This window comes from Acinonyx jubatus, chromosome C1 (assembly GCF_027475565.1).
Source record: "Acinonyx jubatus isolate Ajub_Pintada_27869175 chromosome C1, VMU_Ajub_asm_v1.0, whole genome shotgun sequence".
Taxonomy (NCBI): Eukaryota; Metazoa; Chordata; class Mammalia; order Carnivora; family Felidae; genus Acinonyx; species Acinonyx jubatus.
The window spans coordinates 11,841,745-11,869,633 of NC_069381.1; the positions used below are offsets into that span (position 1 = coordinate 11,841,745).

Sequence of the window (27,889 nt, forward strand, 5' to 3'; positions counted from 1 at the left end):
GCCAAGAGCCGAGCGGAGGGGTGAAAGCCTGGGGGCCTTCCCTGGCGCCAGACGCAGAGGCCGAGGTTCTCGGTGTTTATTGGCTTACCAGGCCACAAAAGCAAAACTCGGCAGCAGTACCTGCCTGACGACCTGTCCATCTGCAGGCCTTGGACAGCAGCTGCCCCGAGTAGACTCCGTAGGTCAGTGGGTTCGAGCTGGCACAGAGCTGAGCCACTTTCGGCTCTCTGAGTTGTGTTCCCTAGGGAGAGAGGCGAGAAGGGTGGGAGGAAACGAGCCATCCCCACGTGTCCCGGGGAGAGGAGGCCTTCCCTGGGAAGTGATGGAGCCAAGCAGTCAGGCTCGGGGGCCTGATGGCAAGTCCAGACTTCTTTTACCCCCAAAGTGCCTGGAAGGGGACTGGCGGGGGAAGCTTCCCTCCACCCAGCAGTCCCTGTTGCCTACTGCTCCTAACACGGGAGTCAGACGCAGGCAAAGGACTTGAGAGCTAAACCCCCTGTGTGGGGAAGGCAGGCGGTGCCAGCCTAAGAGAAGGACAGCATGTGCCGCTGAGTCTGGGCACAGGAAGGCGTAAGTGCTGTGACGGGCACGATCGCCGTGGCACACAGTGTTCAAACAAAGGTTCGTTTCTTACTGCTTCCGTCCTTTCCCCCTTTTCCTCCCTAGAGCAGCAGTGTCCCAGGTATCCTCTCTTGGAAGGCTGGATTCCCCTCCGGTTAGGCCAGCGCCTCATAAAGAAGGAGGTGGATGGGCCTGGGCTGGAGCCCCTGCCTTCTGGACACCCACCTGCTTCCTTGAGATCCTGACTGGAAGAAAAGGCTACGGATGTCGGGGCCCAGGCTGGTGGGGGTACACTGATCTAGCACGTAGTGGCTGCCCTGCTTCCGTCGGGCCATCTTCTTGTCCAGCCGCGGATAGAGCGGGATGCAGGGCACCTGGGCGTAGGGGCTCTGCAGATTGGCAGCTGGCAAGGGAGGAGGAGTCAGAAGAGGGGAAGGCTCCAGAGCGCACCCGACCTCGGGAGGCTGGCCCACCCAGCTGAAATCCCACCTTTGCCACATAATGAGCTGGGTGGGTTTGGGCAAATCGCTTAACCTCTCTGAGCCTCTGTGTAAGCTGGAGGTGACAGTGGTGCCCACCTCTCAGAGCTGATTAAAGGGGCAACACGCGCAGAGCACTCGGCTAAATCCTGAGCACGCTGTAAGGGCTAATAATGGCTTGCACAGGAGGACACGTCTTTGTGATGGGTCCTGGCGGTCCAGTCAGTACACCGGAGAGACTCTGGAAAGCTCCTAGCCCATCACTTGGCACACAGTAGGGATCTAATTGGTGGCACCTGCGATTATGGGGAGGCAGCCTTGCCCAGTGAAAAGGGCACAGGTTTTGGAATCAGACCTGGGTCCACACTGCCCTTTCTGACACACGCTAGTTGTGGGGCCTTGGGCAAGTTGCTTAAACTTCTGTCTCACTGTTCTCTTCTGTAAAACGGGGTGAACGTGATGGCGAGGGCTAAATTCTAGCCCCTGTACGAAGTCCCAGCATGGGGAGTTGAGGCTCTTGGGACCAACATGTGCTCAGGGTTAAGGCCTGGGGGAAGAGCGCAGGGGGCCCCTGTCAGAGAGCTAGAGGTGGAGGAGCGATTTGCAGCCCGTTGACTGCCGCCCACAGGTAGGCCCAACGTGGGCAACCATGTCACGCAGCAACGAGGTGTGGCCGCGGGGGCCCAGGGAGAGGCCAGGCGGGCAGGAATGCGGAGAACTCACCATGCCCAAGGCCCTCACCGTAGTTCTGCTGCTTCAGCCGGCTCAGGATCCTGAGGACCCTTCGTTCCGGGACTTCCAAGGTGTCTGCTTGCTGGGGGTTGCAGGGAAGCTTCTTCCGGGACCGCAGCCGGCCTATGGCCGACTCCATCTCTCGGGCCTTACAGGTGCCTTCCTTCAGCTTCTTCTGGTAATAGCTGGGGAGGCAGTGTCCGCCCCGCTCAGCCTGGCTGCGTTTAGTTCACCCTCCTCCCCACTCCCCACTCATTCTTTCTGAGCCCCTGGTCTGTCTGGCCAGCTCTGGGACAGGGACACAAGCCCAGGAGTTGGGAGACCTGGGTTTTAGTCCCAGCTCTGCCATTGACTTCTCATGACTGTGGGCAAGTCACTGCCTTGCTGTGGGCTCCGGTCACCCCTCAAGGGAAGTGGTTACCTCTACCCTGTCACTGCAAGTCACTTGACTTCTCTGGGCTTCAGGTTTCCCCTGGGTAAAACGGGTCAGTTTTCATGTTATAGGATTAAATAACCAGACCCATCCAGTATTCAAGAAAATCGGCCCATGGAAAGAGCTTTGGTAAATGTTACTATGATGTCTGTCGTTGGTATTTTTGCTTAGATGTACACGTGCTCTGCAAGGCAGCTGTGCAGTTAACCTGCTCATCTTCCGGATCTGAGTTTTATTTGAGTTTTATTTTCTTGACTCGTTGCTACTTGCCTACCCTCTAGACCGCAGCACCTTTCATCCATTCAGTAAATACTCAGTGCGTGTTTACCGCATGCCGGCTGCTCATCTAAGTGCTTGGGGAAAGCAGCAAGAGATCTCCATACAGGCCCCTGCCTCCTCGTCTCTCTCAGCCCCTCTCTCCCTCCAGCCACTGCTGCAGTGACCATTCCCATGTGGATTTTCAGCGGCTTTGCCCAGGGACAGTCTGACATGGCCTCACCTCAGAAGCCTCTTACCTGGAGCTTCTCTGACACATAAGCAACCCAGAAGTCCAGGGGAATTAAACCACTGTGGGGTCTACCCTTGACCACAGGAGCTAGCAGCTGAGGGATACGGGTTTCTTTGTGTGCTCCTGACGGAATTCTGAGCCACCATTCAGTCTCCTCAGAAGATCCTGGGGGTGGTTGACTCACTAACACACGCTTGCATCGTCCTGTTCACATTCCTCCCTGGATTCACTTTCTAAAATCAACCACCTAGGCACACACCTAGTGGGAGAGTCGGACCGTGAACAAATCAGTACGATACCCCGTCAGCAGTGGTGGGTGTTCTGAGAGCGAGTAAAGCTGGGTAGTAGGGTAGTGACGAGGGTCCATTTTCGCTTGCAGTGCTCGGTGCGAGTCTCAGAGGCAGTGGTGTTTGAGCAGAATGAGGGGAGGGAGAAAGTCAGATGGATATCTCTGGAGAAACAGCCTTTCAGGCAGACAGAATGGCATGTGGGAAGGCCATGAGGTGAGAAAGAGCACAGTGGGCTCTAGGAATGGCAGGGAAGCCAGAGGGGCTAGAGGCCGCTGTGTGAAAAAGAGGGGGCGACGTGTGCAGCAAGATGGCAGGGCCAGTCCACCCAGGGCTTTGAGGCAGTGGTGAGGGGTGGGCATGCTACTTGGTGTTGGGAAACCCTAAGGCTTAAGCTGCTGGTGCTGCTAGGGCCTCTGCTGATCTCTGGAGCCTGGAATTTGGGGTTTTAATGAGCTTCACACACAGAACATAGAAATTGAATACCAGAGCCCTCACGTGAAAGTTGGATCTGGACCCCTCTGTAAAACGAGGATCTGAAAAGGCAACGTGTTGAGTGAAAAGACGAACCAGAAAATAACCTCACCCCACAGAGGCCAAAAGGACATGAGCAAAGTGTGTGCAACTTTCTCGGTCACAATTTTAAAGGAAATTGCTTGCTCTCCACTTCCTGTCTCCCTTTTCCAAGGACTTGAATTAAGATGTGTTGCTGGTAAATTGGCTTAGGCTTGACCTGGGGAATGGTGGAACGATAAGTTAGAAAGAAGCTATATGTTGTGCGCTGGGCAGCCTTGTCTTCCTGCCTGCTTCTCCTGGACTGTCAATATAAGAGAGAAATAAACTATCTTGTTTGAACTATAGTGCATTGGGGTCTATTCCTGAACTAATGTGCCGATCTACAATCCTATACCCAGCTAAACTGCTCAGTGTGTGATTATAAACCCTTCTGCAGACACATAAAATCTCAAAAATTCTGCATCCCATGCATTCTTTTTCAAGAAGCTACTGGAGGACATACCCTTCCAAAATGAGGGCATAAACCAAAAACAGAAAAAGAATATATGCACACAGAAAACAGGCAATCCAACACAGAAGAGAAGCAAAGGTAAAGGAAGATGGTGAAGGGAGATCCCACATTCGTACTGCAACTGCCACAAAGGACAAGTGTAGATTAGATCACTATAGCTTAAAAGAATAGGGCCATTTCGAGGGCTGGCATTACTGCACCAGTTATTGAATCACTGCCTTTCTAACCCAAAAAAGTTACTAGGGAAACATCTCCCATTATTATTATTTTTTTAAGTTCATTTATTTTGAGAAATAGTGCAAGAGAGTGCGCGTGGGAGAGGGGCAGAGAAAGAGGGAGAGAGAGACAGACAGAATCCCAACACAGTGCTCGAACCCATGGACTATGAGATCATGATCTGAGCCAAAATCAGACACTTAACCGATGGAGCCACCCAGATGCCCCTCCTATTATTTTGTAATCAAACCAAACAAACCAAGAAAGATTAAGCAAACCGAGAAAAAGTAAGACAATGTAATCTAACAAACAGAATCCTAATCAGAGGAAAGGAAGAATACCTAGGATGACAACAGACTCCCGGGATGACAACTCTGCAACAGGCCTGAAAAGAATCCAAAAATAAGAAGAATGGAATTATTTAGAACATGCCTCCAAGAAAATGAAACCCTAAGAAGGCACAGAAATTATTAATGAGTACAAAACAAACATCAAGGCAATTGTCAACTTCAGGAGCTAAAAAGATAAGGAAGTGAAATCATAGTATAATAAAAAAAAAAATTCAGCTATTAAAAAATTGCATAACCATAATAATAGAACCCTCCCCCCAAATTACTGACTCAAAAATTATATTAGAATGGGTAGAGGAGACTTTAGGGGATAGTCATATCAGACAGCTAAATCCATACATTAATAGGAAATCAATAGATACAAGTCTAAAAATCACTAAAATATTGTAGTACAAGCATATTATTTAGAAGTAAGGAGAGAGTCAAAAAGTATTTGCCTTGATAAGGGAGACTTCAGGGAGTGGGAAGCATGGTGCAGAGTGGTGTGGGGAACTACAAGTGTTTATTATGAAGCTTTTTGGACTGTTTGGCTTTTTAAACAATGTACACGTTAGTTTTTAAGAATTAACTCAAAGGATAAAGAAAGTTCTGTCAGTTGAATACTGATCAAAGGAAGTTGCTATAGCCATATTAATATTTAAAAAGCTAAGCCTTAAGATAAAAAAAAAAAATCACTAGAGACACAAACGATTACCAGAGAATATGATAAAATGTTCAGTTCATCAGGAAATACAAAATTCCAAACATGAAATATAAAGTAAAACCGGATAGAACTACAAGAAGTAGACAATCTCGTATCACAGAAGTGATGATAGATACTCAGCGCTGCCAGTGTGTCACATCAAGGAATCCATAGACTATCTGTAGATGAATGGATGTGGCTGTGTGCTGATAAAAGTTTAACTATAAAAACAGCGAGCTGTATGTGACCTGCGGACAATAGTCTGACGATCTCTGTCAGCTGTAGACTTTCCCTAAAACTAAAATCCACAGGAAGAAGAGTTTGGAAGTTGAGTCTACCAAGTTAGAAGGTTTAGGTAACACCTAGGCTTTTCACAAATATGCCATAACAAAGAAAAAAAAAAAAAAAACCCAAGGCTACATAAATTCAGAGTGATCAGCCAGTAATTGAACTGCCTACAAAAACAAAAAATTAACACTCCTCAAGGGAAGAGGTTGGTCTCTAAACACAACAGAATCCAGTCTCTAAATCATATCATCTAAAATGTCCAGGACACAAAACAAAATTATCAGACATGCAAAGAAACAGGAAAATGTGGTCCATAGTAAGGGCCATAAAAATAAACTGATGGAAAGCAACCTTGAGGTAGCCCAGATGTTGGATTTAGTAGACGGTGGCTTTAAAGGAGCTATTAAATGGGAATGCAAGCTGGTGCAGCCACTCTGGAAAACAGTATGGAGGTGCCTCAAAAAGCTAAAAATAGAACTGCCCTACGACCCAGCAATGGCACTAGTAGGCATTTATCCATGGGATACAGGTGTGCTGTTTTGAAGGGACACATGCACCCCCACGTTTATAGCAGCACTATCAACAATATCCAAAGTATGGAAGGAGCCCAAATGTCTATCGATGGATGAATGGGTAAAGAAGGTGTGGTATATATATATATATACACACACACACACACACACAATGAGTATTACTTGGCAATCAGAAAGAATGAAATCTTGCCATTTACAACTACGTGGATGGAACTGGAGGGTATTATGCTAAGTGACATTAGTCAGAGAAAGACAGATATCCTATGACCACTCAGATGAGGACTTTAAGAGACAAAACAGATTAACATAGGGAAGGGAAACAAAAATAATATAAAAACAGGGCGGGTGGGCGCCTGGGTGGCTCCGTCGGTTAAGTGTCTGACTTCAGCTCAGGTCATGATCTCACAGTCCATGAGTTCAAGCCCCACATCGGGCTCTGTGCTGACAGCTCAGAGCCTGGAGCCTGCTTCAGATTCTGTGTCTCCCTCTCTCTCTGCCCCTCCCCTGCTCATGCTCTGTCTCTCTCTGTCTCAAAAGTAAATACAAACATTTTTAAAAATTAAAAAAAAAAAAACAACAGGGAGGGGGACAAGGCATGGGAGACTCATAAATATGGAGAACAAATAGAGGGTTACTGGAGGGGGTGTGGGAGGGGGGATAGGCTGAATGGGTAAGGGGCATTAAGGAATCTACTCCGGAAATCATTGTTGCACTATATGCTAACTAATTTGGATGTAAATTTTAAAAACATTATATTAAAAAAATAACAAAATAAAAAAAGGAGCTATTAAAAATATATTGAAATAATTGAAGGAAAATGTGATCTTAATGAATAGAGAAACAGAAACTACAGACCTGAAACAAACGGAAATTCTAGAACTGAAAGGTATAATAACTGAAGTGAAAAAGTCACTGAATGGGCTTCACAGAAGATTGGAGATAGCAGAAAGAAGAATTAGTAAGCTTGAAGACAGATCAATGGAAATCATCCAATCTGAAAAACAGGAAAAAAAATTGAAAACAAATGAACAGAATTATGTTTCTGGCCATAATGAAACAACTCGTACTGAACTTGTCCTTCTGCCATAAATTACTAGATACATGAACCAACTATGTGAAATTCTTGTCAGATACTGACCAACAGGCAGCACAAGACTATAATCCCTGAGAGAAGAGAAACCGATGAGGTGATCTCTCTAGAACTTTGCCTGGAGGTACTTCCTGGACTGCAGTGCGGGAAGTAGTATCCCAAGCAGAACAGTAGATTCACTGAGGTACGAGGACAGACATCGTAGCTGGGGAAGATGGGAGGCCCCTGGGATTAGTGTATCAGAACATCATAGAGGGGAGCCAGGCAAAGAAAGAGTTGCTGAAATATGCATGGGGTACTCTTAAGTCTTTGGTTGCGTCCTGAGCAGTACACACGTAGCGTGAACTTTTACGAAGCCAGACAAAGAACAAAAAACAGGGAGGAGAGTTTACCTAGGACTGAAAGACACACGAGTTTCAAACGGCCAGAGCAGAAAGACTTTGGTGAACACCTGTGGAATTAGTGGACATCTTAGATGGCTCCTTTTAAGTAGTTGGGACTAAATCAACCCTAGAGTAGAGACTATTCTGGATCTTCCCTTACAAAGCTTTAAAGCCTTAAAAGAGGTGCACCTGGCTGGCTCAGTCAGTACAGCCTGTGACGCTTGATCTCAGGTTGTGAGTCTACACTGGGGGTAGAGTTTACTAAAATAAAATAAAATAAGATAAAATAAAATAAAATAAAATAAATAAAATAAGACAAAATAAAATAAGATAAGATAAAATAAAATAAATAAAATAAAAATAAAATAAAATAAAAAAATAAGATAAAATAAATAAAATAAGATAAAATAAAATATAAAATTAAATTAAATTAAATTAAATTAAATTAAGATAAGATAAGATAAGATAAAATAAAATAAATAAGATAAGATAAGATAAAATAAAAATAAGATAAAATTAAATTAAATTAATAAAATAAAATAAAAATAAAATAAAATATAAAATAAAACAATACCTTGAAAGAAAGAAGACTATCCTCAGTAACTTAACCACCTGCCCCCCAGTTCAACACTTTAAAGTACAAAATCCAGGGGTACCTGGGTGGCTCTGCGTTGACAGTGAGAAGCCTACTTGGGATCCTCCCTCTCACTCTCTTTCTGTCCTTCCCCTGTGCTTTCTCTCGCTCTCTCTCAAAATAAATAAACTTTAAAACAAAAAGATGAAAATCCAGACATTCAATAAAGGAAATGCCCCAATATCCAGCATCTAATTAAAAATAGCAGACATGAGGGGCGCCTGGGTGGCTCAATTGGTTAAGCGTCCAACTTCAGCTCAGGTCACGATCTCGCGGTCCGCTCCGTGAGTTCGAGCCCCGCGTTGGGCTCTGGGCTGATGGCTCAGAGCCTGGAGCCTGCTTCCGATTCTGTGTCTCCCTCTCTCTGACCCTCCCCCATTCATGCTCGGTCTTTCTCCGTCTCAAAAATCAACATTAAAAAAAATTTTTTTAATAAAAATAAATAAATAAATAAATAAAAATAGCAGACATGAGAAGAAGCAGGAAAATGACCAGTAAAAAAGGAAAAAGAAGTTTATATAAACAGACCCAGAAATGAGAAAGATGATGGAATTAGCAGAAGAGGACCTTAAATGAGCTATCATAAATATGGTCAAGGATTTAAAGGAAATATGAACATGAGAGAAATAAAACCATGGAATAGAACTAAATGAAATATGTAAACAGGAAAACTGTAAAAGCTGAAATGAAAAATTAACCGGATGTGCTTAAGAGCAGATGAGACTCAGCAAAAGAAAATATCAGCAAATGAGCATTTAACAATAGAAACTATTCAAAGTGAAGCGCACAGAGAAAATTATCAAAATGATCAGAGCCTCAGTGACCTAGGAAACAATTTTTCTTAATGCTTTTTTATTTACTTGAGAGAGAGAGAGAGAGAGAGAGGATCGTAAGCAGGCTCTATGCTCAGTGTAGATCCCAATGTTGGGCTCAATCCCACAACCCTGAGACCGTGACCTGGACTGAAATCAAGAGTTGGACACTCAACCAACTGAGCCACCCAGGCACCCAGGAAACAATTTTAAGTGCTATGGAATTGGAATCCCAGAAGGAGTAGAGAGGGGGGCATATAAAAATAATATTTAAAGAAAAATGTACATTTTACATCTAACAAATTACATTTAACAAATAAATTTGATAAAAACTAGAAACTATAAATCCAGGAAGCTCAGCGAACCCAAAGTAGGATGAATACCGACAACTGACCTATAGTCTCAGGACTGATAGAATGAGCCAGTGAAATATGGGGACGGCGTGCTTAGATTTGTTCTTTCCTGTTTGTTACAATCTGGTTTTCTCCCCCTTTTACAGATATCTTACTTCACAACTTCTAACTTGAATTCCTCACGGTTCTGCATCAGGCTTTGCACTGTTGATGCAGGGCCTGCTTGGGGGTGTCCTCTCTCTCTCTCTCTCTCCTGACCCTTCCCCGCTCATGCTCCCTCTGTCTCTCTCAAAAAAAAAAGACAGTAATGAAAACCTTTTCCTCCCATAGGCATTAAATGCCATTTTTACTTGAAAGAAAGACAAACTATGGTTATTGAGCCTTTGGTATTGGGCAGACATTTCTCTAAAAGTGGATGAAGTTAGCCCATCGCTTCAAGGAAAACGGACAGCATTTGTTGCCTGTGATAGAATTAAAGCTTTCAAGAAAAAAGTTAGAATTTGGGGAAACTTAAATCCATTAATATGGGCATATGCATGTTCTTATACAAAATAATTTATTTATAGCAGTGAAAATGAAATCAACTATAGCCACACACAACACTTCTAATACTTAAAGACTTTTCTGATGTTAGTGATAATAGTGTATATTATATATGTACTGATTATAATATATTTGTACTATATATCTTAGCGTATATTATATATGTACTGAATATAATATCAACATTTGGAAGATACATAGTATTTCCAAATAACCAGTGCATGTCAGGAAAACATTCATGGGAGAAGAGCCATTCGAACTATAAGACAGACCAGTAGACTTTTATTTAAAGAGTACAGGGGTGCCTGGCTGGCTCAGTTGGTAGAGTGAGTGGCTCTTGATCTCAGGATCATGAGTTCCAGCCCCATGTTGCATGTAGAGATTGCTTAAATAATTAAACTCAAATAATATCAAATAAAATAGTAAAGTTCATTGATAGGGTTTCAGATTTCACATCGCAATCGCAGAAGCGTCTACCACTTGTCAAGTCTGGTGCCATATCAAAAAAAATATCCACATGATATGTAGATATGAAATGAAAAGGCTATTAACATCCTCCCTCTTACAGTTACCTATCTGAGTTCTTCATATACTTCAACGAAAGCAAATTGCAGGGGCACCTGGGTGGTTCAGTCGATGAAGCGTCAGACTTTGGCTCAGGTCATGATCTGATGTTCATGAGTTCGAGCTGCGCATTGGGCCCACTTTGGATCCTTGGTCCCCCCCCCCCACCCCGCCTCGCCTTTCTGCCCCTGTCCTGCTTGCTCTTTCTTTCTTAAAAGCAAATAAACATTTTTTAAAAAGCTTGAATGCAGAGCAGATAGGAGAATCCAGCTGTCTTCTTCTATGCCAGACTCTGAAGAGATTTGCAACATTGTATAACAATGCTATTCTTCTCATTAATTTTTTTTGTTTTGGAAAATATAGTTATTTTTTATTAATTTTATTTTTAATTTTAGGTAGGTTCCACACCCAACATGGGGCTTGAACTCCCAACCCTGAGATAAAGAGTCAAATACTCTACCGACTGAGCAATCTGGTGCCCCTAAAATGTTTTCTGATGTTAACATGTAATGGGGTTATTAGTGTTAAATAAGTTAATAAGTATTGAATTTTTTTCCCTCAGTTTTAAGTTCAAATGTAGAAAATATTGATAGAGGGGTTCCTTGGGGTCCCCAGTAATTTTTAAGAGTGTAAAGGGAGGTTGACTAAAAAGTTTGAAAACCTCTGCTCGGGAAAAACTCTTGCCCATCTGTCCCAGGAGACACATACAAGAATATTCACACTGTTTCTATCATAGCTGGAAACCGAACATAGTCCTAATGCCTATCAGCAGGACGAATAAATATATTGTGATATAGTCATACATAATAGTACGTAGCAGCGAAAATAATAAACAATCAGGCGCCTGGGTGGCTCATTTGGTTGAGCGTCTGACTTCAGCTCAGGTCATGATCTCATGGTTCGTGAGTTCAAGTCCTGCGTTGAGCTGGCCGCTATCAGCATAAAGCCGTCTTCAGATCCTCTGTCCCCCCTCCTTGCCCCTCTCTCGCTCAAGCTCCCTCAAATATAAATATAAACATTAAAAAAAGAAAGAAAGAAAATGATCAATGATCAATAGTTATACACAAGAACATGGATGCGTCACAAGAAGATAACCTAGAGGAGAAAAAACAAGTAACAACTTACTACAGTATGAGTCTACTCATATAAAGTTCAAAAATATGCAAAGCCAAACAATAAAGTATTCAGGAACACAAACAAGTGTGAGTAAAGATCAGAAAGCACCACTGCATACCTACCAGAAAGAAGACTGACTACCAAATTTATACAAGGTGTGGGGCAACTGGAACCCTCATATTGTTGGTTGGATTGTAAAATGGTACCGTCACTTGGAAAAAAGTGTGGTGATTTCTCAGAGGTAACGTACAAACCCCTACAATTCCCTTCTGCATGTTCCCCCAAGAGAACCAAAATACGTGTCCACAAAAAGACTTGTACAAAAATGTTAATGGCAACTTTATTCATTATAACCCCATGCTGGAAACAGCTCAGAAATCCATCCATACGGGGCGCCTGGGTGGCTCAGTCGCTTAAGCGTCCAGCTTCAGCTCAGGTCATGATCTGGAAGTTTGTGGGTTCGAGCCCCACATCAGGCTCTGGGCTGACTGACGGCTCAGAGCCTGGAGCCTGCTTCGAATTCTGTGTCTCCCTCTCTCTCGCTGCCCCTCCCCACTCGTTCTTTGTCTCTCTCTCTCTCTCTCTCTCTCTCTCTCGAAAACAAATAAAAACATTTTAAAAATTAAAAAAAGAAAAGGGTGGGGGGGCGCCTGGGTGGCTCAGCATCCTGATCTCACATCTTGTGAGTTTGAGCCTCGGGTTGGGCTCTGTGCTGACAGCCTGGAGCCTACTTTGGATTCTGTGTCTCCGTCTCTCTCTGCCCCTCCCCTGCTCACGCTCTGCCTCTCTCTCTCTCTCTCAAAAATAAACATTTAAAGATAAGTCAATCAATAAAATAAAATAAAATAAAATAAAATAAAATAAAATAAAGAAATCCATCCGTAAAAGAATGGATGAACCAACTATGGTAGACTCATAAATGGGACACACTCAGCAATAAAAAGGGGTGAACACTGACACCCACAACGATATGGACAAATCGCAAAAGCGCTGTGCTGAATTCAAGAAGCCACACTACGACTGCAAACCGTATGTCTCCACTGATGCGAAGTTGCCTACAGGCAAAACCAATCTGTGATGGAAAACAAACCAGAAGAGAGCGATGGCCTGCGCAGGGGTGGGTTCAGAGGGCGACTGGGAGGGGTCAGGAGGGCCCTTTCCGGAGTGATGGTAAAGTTCTGTATACCTTGAGAGGGGTTCAGGTTGCCCGGACGTGGGCGTTTGCCGCGACCCAGACCCTGACGATCTGTGTGCTTCACTGAATGTAAATTATATCGCAAGAAGGGATTTAAAAAAAAAACAACAACAAACCTCCAGAGAAATATTGATCTTTAGTTATTATTTTTTTTAACGTATATTTGTTTTTGAGACAGAGAGAGACAGAGCATGAACGGGGGAGGGTCAGAGAGAGAGGGAGACACAGAATCAGAAGCAGGCTCCAGGCTCTGAGCTGTCAGCACAGAGCCCGATGCGGGGCTCGAACTCACGGACCGCGAGATCGTGACCTGAGCTGAAGTCGGCTGTTTAACCGACTGAGCCACCCAGGCGCCCCTTGATCTTCAGTTATTGATATGTTTGCCTAAGTATTTAGAGGAAAATGACCCTAATTTATTTTGAAATGAATAAAAAAACCCAATGTGGATGGGTGACTAGAGGGCTGAGTAGACAGCAGATAAAACGAGTATGGAGGACGGGCAGTGATGGGATCTAGGTGGTGGGTATGTAAACACTCGTGTGAAATTCTCTCCAGTTGCTGCATATTTGAAATTTTCAATAAACAAAGGGGGAAAAAAACCAAGCAGTGAGAACTTAAGAACAGAAAGCAAGGGAGTAAGGATTCGTTCTGGTTTGGGGAGAGAGTGCTTTGTGATTAGGGCAGGGCCCACAGGGCTCTGAGGTTATTGGACAGGATCTATTTTTAAACTGGGGACATGGACACATGGGAATTTGTTTCATTGGTTTTAAAATTATGCATGTATGTTCTTCAGAGTTATATATATTTAGAGTGCTTTACAGGGGCTGGGGGGATAAAGACCTTTTTTGTCTTTGGGGTTGCTAAGCTGGAACAGCCTGCTATCATTCCCCCTCCTCTCGCCCCATGTGGACAAGGCCTGGTCTCAGCGACAGGGACAAGCCCCTGTGGGGGACACAGAGAGACCAGCTGGGGCATTCTCCTGTCATGTGTAGCTTTTAGCCCTTGAGTGTCGATGTTCCGTTTGTATGTAGCCATACCTTCCTTAGACGAACCACTAACCACCCACCAGCCCACTCTGGAAACGTGGGGAGGCCTCCATCTCTAGTGTTCTCTGGCCCCAGGCAGCCTCCATTACATTCCTTTCCTGAGATCGCAACACTGATAGAGCAAGAAAGAATTTTGCTGCTTGCTGCTGAGGTTGTTAAACTAGGAGGGTGTGAATATGGGGCTGCCAGTTGCCATCCTTCCCACGGTGAGAAGAGCCTAGCTGAGCTTGGAGCCAGTGTACAGAGATGAGTAGGAGGGACCGAGCCTTAATGGTATCATCCGGTCTCCTGGATCCAGCCATTCCTGAGACACGATCAGTTATGTGAGCCAATATATTCCCCTTTTGCTTCAACCAGTCTTATTTGGGTGTCTTTCACTTGCGACCAGGAACCCTAACTATCAGCTGTCAAAATACGAGGTGCCATTTCTGGGTCTGTGACCCTCCACCCCCAGCCACCAGCCCCACTCACTCGGTGATCTCCTCTAAGGCTGCCTCGGGTAGGGCCAGCATCTCCACCAGCAGGGACAGGATCTCAAAGAGCAGAGTGTGGGGGTTGGGGGGAGCCGTGTCCGTCAGGGCGCTCTGTTCTGGGGACATGGGATGATGTCTGCCGTTACCATCTGGCAGCTCCGGAGACCCACCCTCCACCGGCCTCCAGGCCCCTCCCCGAACTCTCGCTGCTCTGGGCTCATCCCTGCTCACCCACGGAGGAGAAGAAACGTCCGCTGTCTGTCATCACAGCCAAGAAGTCCTTGAAGCCTACACGACCATCTCCTGTGGAGGCCAGAGGTACAACAGTGGGCAGGTCCCAGGCATTGCAGCCCAGCCGTGCTTACTGGCATCTACTCAATGGGTCTGATGATAAAACACGTATACGGCACACACTGAACACATATATCACATGTATTCAATGCATATATCTGTGGAGCAGACGGGAAAGTGGAAGGCGAAAATTAAAATCTCCTGCGTGGGAAGCTCCCAGAACTTGGGTCCTAGAGATAGCAGCCTGGATTCACATCCCCAGTCCACCACTTGCTATCTGTGCAGCCTTCGCAAAGTCTCTGAACTGCCCCCAAGCCTTAGTTTTCTCATCTATAGTCATCCCTGTATCATGGATGATCACGCGAGGCAAAGTGTTTAGAACAGGGCCATGCATCTCTTACGAGCTCACTAAATGTCAGCGACTGTTATTATCACCACGTGCCAGTCACTGCACGAAAATCATGCACCCACAAGAGTCCCACCTCGGCCTTCAAGGCCCAGTTACCTGTCTCCGGCCTCACCTGGTGCCAAGCGCCTCCGGCACGAGCCTGTTCTTCCACGGGGGGCCACGTTCCCTGTTCTGGGCCTTTGCACATGCTGCTTCCTCTTCCCGAATCCTCTCTACCGTCCTCCACTCTCTCACTTAGTAAGCATCCTATGTGTGCTTCTGCCTGACTAACACCTGACCGAGTCAGCTGCCCCATTAACCACTCTCATAAATTTAATGGAGGTTCTGGAAGGCAGGGACTGGGTCTGTGTTGTTCTGCGCTGTATGCCCAGGACTTAAGACAGGTAGTTCTTGGGGGTGCCTGGCTGGCTCAGTTGGAGGAACGTGAGGCTTAGTCTTAAGGTTGTGAGTTCAAGCCCCACGTTGGGTGTAGAGATTACTTAAATGAATAAAACAAAAAAAAAAACCAAAACAAGACAGGTAGGTCTTAGCAGATGTTCTCTGAACTACTAGACAAATGAATGAATGGTCTCTAATCCTGAAAAACACCCTCTGAAGGTGCTTAATACTCTTATCCCCATGTCACAGATAAAGCCCGAGGCACGGAGAGTAGAAAACAGTTGCCAGAGGGTCACATAGGGGCAGAGCTGGGGTCAATTCCTGGCTTGTGTGTGTGGATTCGCCCTTGTACAGTGATGGAGGAAACACAGGAGGCCAGGTAGTGGCCAGGACCCCAGGACCCTTACAGCTTCACAGCTCCCCGTGTCGTGCATCTAGCCAATCAAACCACGTGTGATTCCCCTGACCACCCCCCCCCCATTCCTCCTCCCTTTTTCTACGTTATTTCCACCACCAGGAATGCCCTTCTTCCTTTTCTCCCCACCTAACCCCTGTCTAATCTTTCACAATTTGCCTCAGGCATCACCTCCTCCAGGAAGCCTTCCTCCCTGATCCCTTTCTCCAAGCCACCTTAAGTACTTCTTCCTTTGATGACTCCTACTTCTGTGTCCCTGTCTAGGTGAGCACCTCAAGGGCAGGTCTCATGGGTCTTACACATCCCTTTATTCTCACTGCCCAGCACGGGAATGGGCACACAGTGAGCATTTAATAAATATTTGGTGGATGAATAGTACCAGCAGGCTAACGTCTCCTGGACGCGTCCTGTGCACCAGGCCTTGTGCTCAATGCTTTGCCTGGATCGTCTCATTTGCTTTTCAGTAGCCTGGTGAGATGGGTACTACTATCAGACCCATTTTACAGAAACAGGCGTGGTGAGCTTGTTCAAGGTCACACAGCTGGTCAAAGGAGCGACCAAGTCGGGAGAATGTCCTGTGAAGCACACGTGAGGGCCTAAAAGGGAGGAGTCTGAGGAATCACCTACGTCCTGGGGTCAGAAGGTAGGTCGCGGTCATCTCTGGGTCCCCAGGACCTGGCACTGAGTGGGTGCTCAGAGAGCAGTAACCGTGGGGGCCGGGACCAGCTACATAACTTGTGGGCCCCAGTGCAAAATGAAAACGCAGGGTGGGGCCCCTCACTCAAAAATTACGAAGAGTTTCCAGACCGTGACAGCAGACCATTAAACTGCGCGCAGGGCCCTTTGAGCGCGGGGCCCTGTGTGACCATGAAGGTCCCACGTGGCTGGTCCTGCCTGGGACTGAGAATGACGCCTCCCCCCACTCACCATCAACATCAGCACTCATCAGGGCGTCCTCTACCTGGGCCGGTGTCAGGGAGATGCCCACGAGCAACAGGATGTTCTCCAGGCTCTGGGCGTCCACCTCGCCGTGGCCATTGAAGACCTCAAAGTAGCTGCGGAAGGCTGGGGGGGGGGGGGGTCACGTGAGGCAGGGACATTGCTTGTTGCTACCATTCATCCCACCCCTTCCAATCACCCTCCTGCCCCGGCATCCTTTAACACCATGGCTGGGAGGAGGGGCAAAGGTCACTAAAAGGACGACAGTGGAAGGCGCAGTACCACTCACGCACTCTACTCACTCTACTCTCTATTACAAGGTCAGGCCAAGGGTTCAGCTGGTGCACCAAATGCTAACCTCCTTAGCGATCTTCATTTTGTACCAGGAGGGCACACGCCCTATCGAGGGCACCCCTGCTATGTGCCAGGCACTGTGCTGGGCTCTTTACGGCCGTGTTCTCATATTAAATTCTTACGACAACCTCTAAGAGTCGAATGCGTGTTCCTTTTGTAAAGATAGGGAAACTGAGGCTTAGAGACTAGCCGGGCAGGTCTTTCTGACTCTTTGGCTTTGGTGCTGTGTGGTCAATTATCTGCACGGACGTGGCTTCTAGGATAGCTTGTCTGGACCAGAGCAGAGGGCTGGAAGCACACTGAGAAAATTCCAGAAAAGCACCAACTGATACCAAAGCCACGGCCTGGTCATACCGTGAGGGTGCCTGGCTTCTCAGCCCTCTCGTTACAGCAAAATGCAGGGAGAGTCAACAGACCTAGAGAGACAGCTGGTTCCACCAGTTGACAATAAGCCGCGTTGCCCTCATGGGCTGAATTGCATCCCACCCAGATTCCTCTGTTGCAGCCCTAGTCCCCACTACCTTAGCATGTGACTGCATTAGAGACAGGGCCTTTAAAGAGGTGGTTAAGTTAAATTAAAAAAAATTTTTTTTTACTTTAATGTTTGTTTATTTTTGAGGGAGAGAGAGACAGAGTGTGAACAGGGGAGGGGCAGAGAGAGAGGGAGACACAGGATTAAGAGCAGGCTCCAGATTCTGAGCTGTCAGCACGGAGCCCGACGCGGGGCTCGAACCCACGAACTGTGAGATCATGACCTGAGCTGAAGTCAGGCGCCCAACGGCTGAGCCACCGAGGTGCCCCTTTAAATTTTTTGTTTGTTCGTTTTGTTTTAGATAGAGAGCGCGCAAGCAGGGGAGAGGGGTAGAAGGAGAGAGAGAGAGAATATCTTAAGCAGACTCTGAAGTTGTCAGCACAGAGCCCGACGTGGGGCTCGAATTCCCAAGAGTGAGTTCACATGACCTGAGTCAAAGCCAGACGCTTAACCGACTGAGCCACTCAGGTGCCCCTGGAGGCGGTTAAGTTAAAATGTGACAGTAGCATGGGTCCTGATCCAATGTGACGAGTGTCCTTACAAGGAAAGGAAATGTGGGAAGAGACACCAGGGATGCGTGTGCACAGAGGGAGGACCACACGAGGACACAAGGAGAGGCGGCCGCCTGCAAGCCAAGGAGAGAGGCCTCAGAAGACACCAAATCTGCCAACACCTTGATCTTGGACTTCTAACCTTGAGAACTGTGAGAAAATAAATGCTCAGCCACACAGTTTGGGATCCTCTGTTGTGGCGGCCCAAGCAAACTCTACAATTGCCGTGGGTGAGTCGCTGTACTTCTCTGAGCCTCGATGTTCCTATCTGTGAGATGGACAGAACAGTGCCTCTTCTGAGAGCAGTTGTGTTAACTCAGTGCCTGGCACATGATAGACTCTGAAGTCTGGCGCATAGAACAGACCCCAGGAAGGGGTCACGGGGAGCCAGAGAGCACTTTCGGGGAAGCTAGAAGGGGCCACGGCCGGCCACGGCTGACGGAGAGGTCACAGACTTGGGAGAGGAGAGAAGGGCGGAAGGAGGACAGCCGTGTGCCCTCCTGGGGCTGGGGTGGGGTGCGGCGGGGCTGCCCTCACCTTCCTCCTGCTTCAGGGTGAGGTGCTCCTCCGACCTCTCCTCCCGGGTCTGAGACAGCTTGAGGAGGCCGCGCTCCTCCAGCTCCTGCCTGCAGAGGACGGACCGGGGCAGGGGCACATGTGCAGCCACCCACCCTGGCCCGGAGCCTCCCCCAGGAAGCTAGGGGAGGGCGAGGGGGAAGGGGGGGACAGGGGAGGGCACCGGGAAGACGCTTGGGAAGTCAAGAGAGTCTCTCAGAGTGACCCCCGGTGAGGAGGCGGCAGGGGTGAGGGGCCATGAGGGGAAGGGACACACTGTGGGAGGGTTAGGAAGGGAAAAGCTGTCAGAGGTGGGGGAAAAAAGACCTAGGTGTGGGGGAGGGAGGGGACCGGAAGCGAGGAGAAACGGAGAGAGGACACCCGAGCAGGAACAGGTGCAGTGACAGGGACGAGAGTCTGGAAGGGAGGTGCCGGGGACTCTGGGACACGGGCTGTGACCTTGGGCGCCCTTTGCGGGGTGGCTCCTGCCGTGCCTTGGAGCTGCTCAGGCTCCTGTCCCCGCTCGGGTGCAGGAGTTCTGTCCTTCTCCAGGCCGCGTCCAGGGTGGGGGGCGGCAGGGCCACCACGGGCCCTGGGACCGGGGTGCCCCCAGGGGCGGGGATTGACCCGGGGGCTGGCAACCGGGCCCAGGATGGGGCCATCACAGGGGCCGGCGCGGGGGTCTGAGGCAGGGTCAGAAGCGGGCTGGGGGCTGAGCTGGGCACAGGGGTCAGGGTCCTGGGGGACTTCCGGTTTGGCAGGGCCCGGGCCCTGGCCGTCGCCCTCCGATGTGTGGCCTCCACCTCCTCCACCTCCAGCAAGCACTTCATGAAGCCTTGCCGAAGGTTCCCGAGGTTCTGGGCCCCTGCGGCCACCGTGGGCGCCTGAGGCTGCTGCTGCACGGGATCCAGGTCCCTCCTCTCTCCAGTGTCCCTCATCTCCTGGGGACAGGACACGGGAAGGGACCCGGGAGGCCTCCCGCCAGCCAGACTGTCCCACCCGAGCTTCTCCTGCCACTGGAGCTCCGGGCCCTGGTCTGCCTCTTTCCTCCATAACTGCCCGGGGCGACGCATGCGAGGCGCCTAATAAATGCCCACTCATTCGTCCGGCAAATCCAGCCGCCTCCTGCGTCTGTCCCTCCCAACACAGGGATGGGCCGTCCCCAGTCCACCTCCAGCCCCCAGGCCATGCCGCACAGACTCCTGGGCCCTTTCTCCCAGATGAGACACAGGGCTTGCCTCACACCCTGTCCCTGAGGGTATCGGCTCTGCTTCGTCCGTTATTATCTTCCCAAAAAAAATCTCCCCCCTGACCAACCCCTCCAGCTATCAGCCCAGGGCTCTGCTCCTCTTTCCAAGCTCCAGAGTACAAGGGCATCCTCTGACCACCCCCCCCCCCACAAGACGCACACACACGCCTACGTGCAAACACACACGCATGCGTGTGCCTCCACGTACACACTCACACTTACGCCTTCCCCAGCTGGACTCCAAATACCACAGCCCCTCCTTCCTCTTCCTGCCCACCTGTGCCCTCCCCACCCCCCACTCTGGGTCTACTTACTGGTGGAGGAACAGGGCCTGGTGTTGGCTGGGTCTCCACCCCCTCGACCCTAAACAAGGGAGAGACCCCGGGATGGCAGAGGGGCTCAGCTCAAGACTCGTCCTTTGCGCCGACCGTCCCTCCGCCCCCAGGACACTCAGATGATCCCTGCATCCCTCCGGCCTTCTAATCTCAGAGGGGCTCCTCATTCCCTCACATCTCCACGTGAGGACAAGGCCCTTAAAGCACAGGTTTGCAGCACAAAGAATTCTGGTGTCAGAGCTATCATACAGATGGGGAAACTGAAGCCCAGAGGGGCGTGACTTGCCCGAGGTCCTACATCAGGTCAGGAGGAGTCAGGACTAGAATTCACCTCACTGGTAACTTACCAGAAGCATGTCCTCGTTGGGCCAGGGAGTGGGGTAGGGGATGGCATCAGGGGATGGCTTACCCTCCTTTTGGGGGGCCAGGTCCTGGCGTGGATGGTGGGAAGGAGTTGGCCGTCTTTTCCTCCAGAGTTGCCAGGGGCATTCGGGGCCCTGCCCCCTGAGAACTGTCCTCATGTCCCCCTGGGCCAGGCTCTGGCAGAGCCCCCTGTGGCCTGATACATGGGGTGTCCACCTCCTCGGCGGGCTTGTCTCCCGGTTGCTGCCCACGGCTGTCCGAGGTGCAAAAAGCCTTCACCGGCTGTACTATGTCTTCCCCATTAGCTGCCTGGTGACCTGGGGGAGGCCGCCACTCTGGGTCCTGCCAAGGACAAGGATACCAAAATGAGGAGTCCCATCCTGGCTCCCAGGTGAATGCCACAGTCACCTGGAGACCAGTTATCACAGGCTTAGTCTCATCCAGGCACTGCAAGCGTCCTCTTACTGCGTGCTCCCAGCACCCCTAGAAAGCAGCACAGATTCTCGTGTTCAGGGATGAAACGCTGGGGCCCGTAGGAGTCATGGCCCACCCAAAGTCATAGGCGTAGAAGGGGAACTTGGAGGAAGTGAGGCAGCTCCCTTTAAATAGGGTTTCCCAAGGAGGGTTCAGAGTACAAGAATCCCTAAAAAAGGAGTTTTACGTCAACTGATACAGGACTTATTGTAAAGTGACTTATGATCAACACAGTGTGATACCAGAATGAGGACAGAGAGATAAATGGAACAAAGAGAGTCCAGAAATAGGCTTCCACATGCATGTTCAACTGGTTTGCCACGAAGGTACAAACCCAGTGTGGAAAGGAGTCTTCAGTAAACGGCGCTGGAATGGATGGATGGCCACACGCAAAAAACTGAACCATTATCTAACACGCACGCACGCGCAAGGATTAACTCAAAACGGATCCTAAAATGTAAATGTTAAGCCTAACATGAAAAAATTCTTGAAGAAAACATAGGCGAACTTCTGATGTGACCTTGGGTTAAGCAAAGATGTCTAAGAAACAACACCAAAAAATCAAGCCCTAACGAAAATATTGATACATTCGGCCTTATCAGAATTCAGAACTTCTGTTCTTTGAAAGTCACTGGTAAGAGAATGGAAAAGACAAGACACAGACTGGGGGAAAGACATTCGCCAATCACACATCTGATAAAGGACTTGTGTTCAGAATATATAAGAACTCTCCAAACTCAATCGGAAGAAAAGAATCTGATTTTTTTTTAAAGGCAGTCAGTGAAAGGACAAGGCACAAAATGGAAGGAAAAAAGTGTGTAAATCGTTTGTGTCATAAGAGTTTAGTATCCACCATATATAAAGAACTCCTACAACTCAACAATAAGATGACTAGTCCAATGAAAACAACGGGCAAAGCATTTGAATAGACATTTCTCCAAAGATCATCTACGGATGGCCTAGAAGCACATTTACAAATGGTCAGCACCGTTAGTCATTAAGAACATGCAAACCCAGGCCACCATGAGAGTCCACGAGGCACCTATCAGAACACTTAAAATTAAAGACCAGCCCGGGGCCCCTGGGTGGCACAGTCGGTTAAGCGTCCGACTTCAGCCAGGTCACGATCTTGCAGTCCGGGAGTTCGAGCCCCGCGTCGGGCTCTGGGCTGATGGCTCAGAGCCTGGAGCCTGTTTAAGGGGCCTGGGGAAATTTTAGTGGGGGGGTGGGGGGAGGTGACAGATAAGGTTTGCTTTCTTGATTGTGGTGCTGGCTTCACGTGCACCAAAACATCAAGTTGTACAGTTGGAGTATGTGCGAGCGTGTGTCCATTATACCTCACTGAAGCTTTAAGGAAATTATCTTAAAATGAAGATAAGTGAAAAGGTATTTTGTAGTCAAATGAGTTCGAAAAAGGCACCGCACTCTAGCCATCTCCTGCGAGGTCCCACAAAAGCTCGGCCGCTAAGAAGCAGCTTCTAGGATATCCTAGCGTGAAGAAAACTTTGTCTGAGCTTTTTAAATCCGACATGTGCCCGTTCTTATCGTACACGTAACCCCCAAGTCCTCCCTGCCTCCATCACCCCTTGACATACTGTGGGGCCACTCCGGAAACAGGTTGTAAAGGCTTGCCGTGGGCGATCAAGAATATCCAGAATATCCCAGTGACCCACACAGACTGGGCACTCCACATCGCCAGGGCACAGAGAGGAGCAGACACGAAATGGGGGGGGGGGGGCCGGGAGGCTCCTTGGTCTCCCCCAGAGAGCAGCCATTCTGTGCCCTCCTGTCACATCTCCGTGGACATTACCTGGTGGCTCTCGGGGGCCTGACCCTCCAGCATCCCTGGGTTCTGATGTCTCCCCGCTTGGTCCTCGGTCTCCTTCCCTGAGCCCTGTTGCTGCTGCCCTTCCTGTGCCGCGGGGACCCTGGAAGGCAGCACCCCCAGCTCACTTCCTGGCTTGGCCTGATCACGGCCTCCTTGCCGCAATCCGGGCCCTTCCTGGGGTGCCGGGGTTGACTGCTTCTTCCTGGGGAGAACGACAAAGCGACACCTCAGCTCCTGGATTGGGCCATCGTTTTATATTCTTAGACTCCTTTGTATTTCCCAGAGCGCCCGGGCAGGACTAGGCACACCATAGGTGCATACTTAATGCTGGAGAGAATGAATGGAGGACTGACATGAATTCCCCAAATCCCAGATACTATGATGTCAATGTTTCGGGGCGTTAGGATTTTATTATTGTTGTTGTTCAGAATAAAAAGAAACATCAGGGGTGCCTGGCTGGCTCAGCCGGTGGAGCATGTGACTCTTGATCTCAGGGTTGTGATTTCGAGCCCCACCTTGGGTGTAGCGGTTACTTAAAAAATAAAAGAATCTTAAAAAAAAAAAAAAGAAAGAAAGAAAAGAAAAAAAGAAAAATCAGAGAGAAGAGAGATTGAGAAACTTGAAGGCTTGAACCTAGGCTCATAAAGCTGAAGGAGACAGCTCAGGGTTTCAGTCTGTGCCGGTCTGATGTCACTTTCATGTTCTGGAGTATTTCCCCAGGCTTCTTCCTATGGATGTAACATGTGTATTTCTCATGGGGATTTAGTTCATTACCATCTTCAAACAATTGCCTAATTTTACACAGTTACGATTATGTTTTGTGTACAGTTTTGCCATCTTTTTTCAATGATCGTTTTAACCTAATTTTTTTCCGTGCCAAAACATCTCTCATACACATGCCTTTTAAGTGGAAGTAGAAAATTCCATATTCGATAAATAAGCATATTCGACTTTACCATTCCTCTGTAGTGGGTATTTAGGGCATACTGGCATTTCCAGCATTTTTAGCATTTAAAATGACGTGGCAGAGGGAAAAAACTTGCATAAAACTTTGCCCGCGTCGCCAATTATTTCCTCAGGGTGTATTTCTAGACATGGATGAAGGTAAAGGTATTTTTAAGGCCGTTGAAACAAATGGCCAAGTTGTTGAACAGATGTGTTGAAATGGTTTCTATTTCTACCGGTTCCCATCTGGGCGGAGGGGGGCTCCGACCTAGCTTTGCTTCATTTCCCTAACTTTCCATGTAGAAGAGATTATTCAGAGGCTTTTGGTCATAAGCAAATTAAAACGATATGCTGACTAGTCTGAACTATTCCTATTTCTCAAATCTTTCCCTTTTTGCTTCTGTCTGTTTCTCTTTCACTTTCCTCTTTTGAAAAAGATTACACTCTGGGGCTCCTGACTGGCTCAGTCGGTGGAGCATGGGACTCCTGATCTCAGGGTTCTGAGTTTGAGCCCCACGTTGGGTGTAGAGATGACTTAAAAATAAAATCTTTAAAATATAAGAGTCTCATACTCTGGTTTCTTTTCAGATCTTATAAATCTTTTGCCTTTTAAAATAGGAGTCTTGGGGCACCCGGGTGGCTCAGTCGGTTGAGCGACGGACTTCGGCTCAGGTCATGATCTCACGGTCTGTGAGTTCGAGCCCGGCTCCAGGCTCTGTGCTGACAGCTCAGAGCCTGGAGCCTACTTCAGATTCTGTGTCTCCCTCTCTCTCTGACCGCCCCCCCCCCCCCGTTCATGCTCTGTCTCTCTCTGTCTCAAAAATAAACATTAAAAAAATTTTTTTAAATATGAGTCTTACTGTAGACAAGGTAAAAATACAATATTTAGAAAATAGTAACAAGAATGCCATGTAAATGTGTGTTTCTGAGTTTCAGCCTCTCTTTTGTTCAGTCTTCCATTAATTCGGTGAACACATGTTTATTGAACATTTACTAAGTGCCAGGCACAGTCCCAGGCATGAGGGGGTTGAAGCAGAGCAGGACACATCAAAGAAGCTTGTGGTCCAGTGGGTCTAGAAGCCAGTGCAGATGGAAGGTTCGGGAGCAATGATGTAGCGGGATTTGTGCCCTCCCCCCCCCCCCCCCCCGTGAGAGAGAAGATTAAGGGCGTATTTGCCTTAGGCTGGGAGTCCTGCCTCATCCCTGTCCCCTAGGTGGTTCACAGAGTTCTCTCCCGGACCTTCTTTAAGAAGTCCCCAGCTCACCCCGGTTCTGTCGGCTGCCTCTGCTCCTGGGTCCTGAGCTCCCGAGGCCCTTCCTCTGAGGCTGCGCTGTGTTCTGGTCCCTTCTCTGGCCCCCCTGGGGCTGATGAGGGCTGCTTCCCACTGCCCATCCCTGCAGCATCTGGAAACGCAACCTGGAACAGAGATGCCCATGCGCTAGCCCAAGGGTTGGCCACAAGTACCCATTCTGGAAGGCTCCTCCCTCTCCTTGGACATCGTCCAGGCCTCAGGGACAGGGACATCCTGTGCTGACTGCGGAAGGCGCTGCAGAGAGGCAAGGAGGAGGAGGAGGAGGAGGAGGAGGAGGAGGAGGAGGAGGAGGAGAAGGAGGAGAAGGGAGAGGTGCAGGAGAGGGGGAGGGGGAAGGGGAGGGGGAGGAGACAGGGAGCTGGAGAGTGGCTAGGCGTAAGACCTGGCCCAAGCCAGCAGCGCTAAGGGCTCTAGCAGAAACCTACAGTCCAGGGTAGCACCTGAGCCAAGGGAACCCCCGGAGGACAGCCTGACGGAGCCCCCTGGGGGACATCACGACCCTCAGAAGATCCAAGAGAGGCTTCCACAATTTCTGCTACTTCACAGGTCAGGCTCTGGAACCAGATCTCGATGCCCATCTTGGTCTATCAGTCCCTGGCTGAGCCAGTGACTGGAGCCAGCTCCGACCCTCACCTGAGGCAGCAGACTCCAGACGACCTGCCTCAATCACTTGAGGACAGTTGTTCTAATGCAAGGTCGAGCCAACACTGAGGACACCTACGCTCGGGGAGGCAGGGTCTGTGCCCCAGGCAGTGGGGCTCAAAGGGGTGCCATGGCCCGCCCAAGGTCATATGGCTGGTTACATAACCGGACTGAAACCCATGACTTTGTTTGTTGAAAAAAAAAATGAGGGGTAGAGGTGGAGGGAGCCCTGAACGCTTGCCCCAGTCTCCTTCTAAGACCAGCCCCCCTACCTTCAGGCGCTCTCCCTGCCCCCAAGGGAAGCCGTGATTTATAACAGAAGCTACAGGGAGAGGGTAACACTTTACCCAAGGGAATGTTGACTTTTTTTTTTTTTTTTTTATGGTGACATTTTTGGCTCTGGGGAAACCAGATGGGAAGGAGGGCTTTGCTTTCTCTGTGCTCTTCAGTTCATGCCCCTTGGCACCTAAAAGAATGGCTGGAAAGAGGCTGAGGGGTATGATGGAGGCTTAGGATGCAGGCTGAGGGCTGGGAAGGGTCGTGCTGGAAGCCCTGAGCAACTGTCAGGGGACTGGAGGGTCTAAAGGGGGCTGGGGGCACACAGCAGAGTAAATAGGAATTCTGGTTTTGCTCACCCAGCATCTATCCTGGTAAGAGAAGCCAGTGGAGTCAAGTGAATACCACCTCTGGCTCCGTTATACCGAGAGATCCAGGCCACTCTGCTCTGCCATGGTGACTAATTCAGGTGTGAGCACGTGACCATGATCTGGGCCAGTCGCAGTGATACCAGAGACTTCCTTCAACTATTGCAGAGAGGCTCTCTTCCTGTTGGGGACGCTATGCCAGAGGACGTAAGATGAGAAGATTTTAACCCGAAGTGGCCAGGGCAATCCTTGCCACCTTTCAGGAAGGGCCTGCCTGGGAGTGTCACACTGGAAGGCAGAGCCAACAGACACTCAAGTAGCACCTTGATCCAGCCATACCTGAAGCACACCTGTAGATCTGTCATCTACCCAAGCTGACGTAGGGAAAGGTGCCGGCTGGGAATAGCAGGGTCAGAACATGAGGTGCAGGGCCCTACCTGGCTGATTTCTGACATGGTAGGCTCAACACCAGGCCTCTTGCTGGTGGTGCTCATGCCAGGACTTGGCTGGCCTCCTGGAGCCTTGATCCTTCCCTCCATGTGCATCTGGGCGTTTCCGTTGTCCATTGTGCCACAGCCAGTGAGGGTGCCAAGTGAGGGGCATCAGTTGCTGTGGTCCCACAGGAGAAATCCAATCAAAGTTCCACCAAGGTCATTACCTAAGCACTCTTCAGCAGCCCACCTGGAACCTGTGATACAGAGAGCCTGGCTCAAGGGAATAGTCAGGGCCCGGCCCACACCGGAGAGGGATGCAGCGGAAACAGAGAGCTAGCCACACATTCATCCTGATTCTCACAGTAACTCCGAGGAGCAAAGTCACTGGCCCAGGGTCCAATGCCAACTAGGCCACAGAGCAGGAATTAAACCGTGGCCTGTCGGATCCCCAAACACACGCACTTTCTCCTACCCCAGCATTTCCTAATGGGTGCTCTTCGGTCCTAATATTGGTCCCATGAGGTACAGCACACACACACACACAAAAGAGTTCTGAGGCCAAATGCATTTGGAAAGTGCTGAGTTAAAATAGAATAGGCTTGGGGCGCCTGGGTGGCGCAGTCGGTTAAGCATCCGACTTCGGCCAGGTCACGATCTCGCGGTCCGGGAGTTCGAGCCCCGCGTCAGGCTCTGAGCTGATGGCTCGGAGCCTGGAGCCTGTTTCCGATTCTGTGTCTCCCTCTCTCTCTGCCCCTCCCCCGTTCATGCTCTCTCTCTCTCTCTCTCTCTGTCCCAAAAATAAATAAACGTTGAAAAAAAAATTAAAAAAAAAAATAGAATAGCCTCTGGGGCCCCTGGGTGGCTCAGTCGGTTAAGGGTCCGACTTCGGCTCAGGTCACAATCTCGCGGTTCGTGAGTTCGAGCCCCGCGTCA

At 48.9% G+C, this 27,889-nt stretch overlaps 1 protein-coding gene across 2 annotated transcripts in view; it reads right to left on the bottom strand.

Moving 5' to 3' along the window:
• Nucleotides 1-60: 60 nt before the first annotated feature.
• Nucleotides 61-27,889, bottom strand: part of SPATA21 (spermatogenesis associated 21) — a 29,566-nt gene continuing 1,737 nt past the window's right edge. The window contains exons 3-15 of one of the 2 annotated variants that reach the window (XM_027060303.2): nt 26,960-27,210; nt 25,189-25,340; nt 22,961-23,180; nt 20,723-21,018; nt 20,293-20,341; nt 19,219-19,670; nt 18,712-18,800; nt 16,726-16,863; nt 14,537-14,608; nt 14,304-14,421; nt 1,782-1,957; nt 787-964; nt 61-241 (exon numbers count right to left, since the gene is read on the bottom strand). In XM_027060303.2, the coding sequence (XP_026916104.2) occupies nt 184-241; nt 787-964; nt 1,782-1,957; nt 14,304-14,421; nt 14,537-14,608; nt 16,726-16,863; nt 18,712-18,800; nt 19,219-19,670; nt 20,293-20,341; nt 20,723-21,018; nt 22,961-23,180; nt 25,189-25,340; nt 26,960-27,088 (2,127 nt within the window). In that variant the 5' untranslated portion in view covers nt 27,089-27,210 and the 3' untranslated portion in view covers nt 61-183. Of the gene's footprint in view, nt 965-1,781; nt 1,958-14,303; nt 14,422-14,536; nt 14,609-16,725; nt 16,864-18,711; nt 18,801-19,218; nt 19,671-20,292; nt 20,342-20,722; nt 21,019-22,960; nt 23,181-25,188; nt 25,341-26,959; nt 27,211-27,889 lie in introns of both variants that reach the window. The other variant, XM_027060297.2, reaches the window with a different exon arrangement.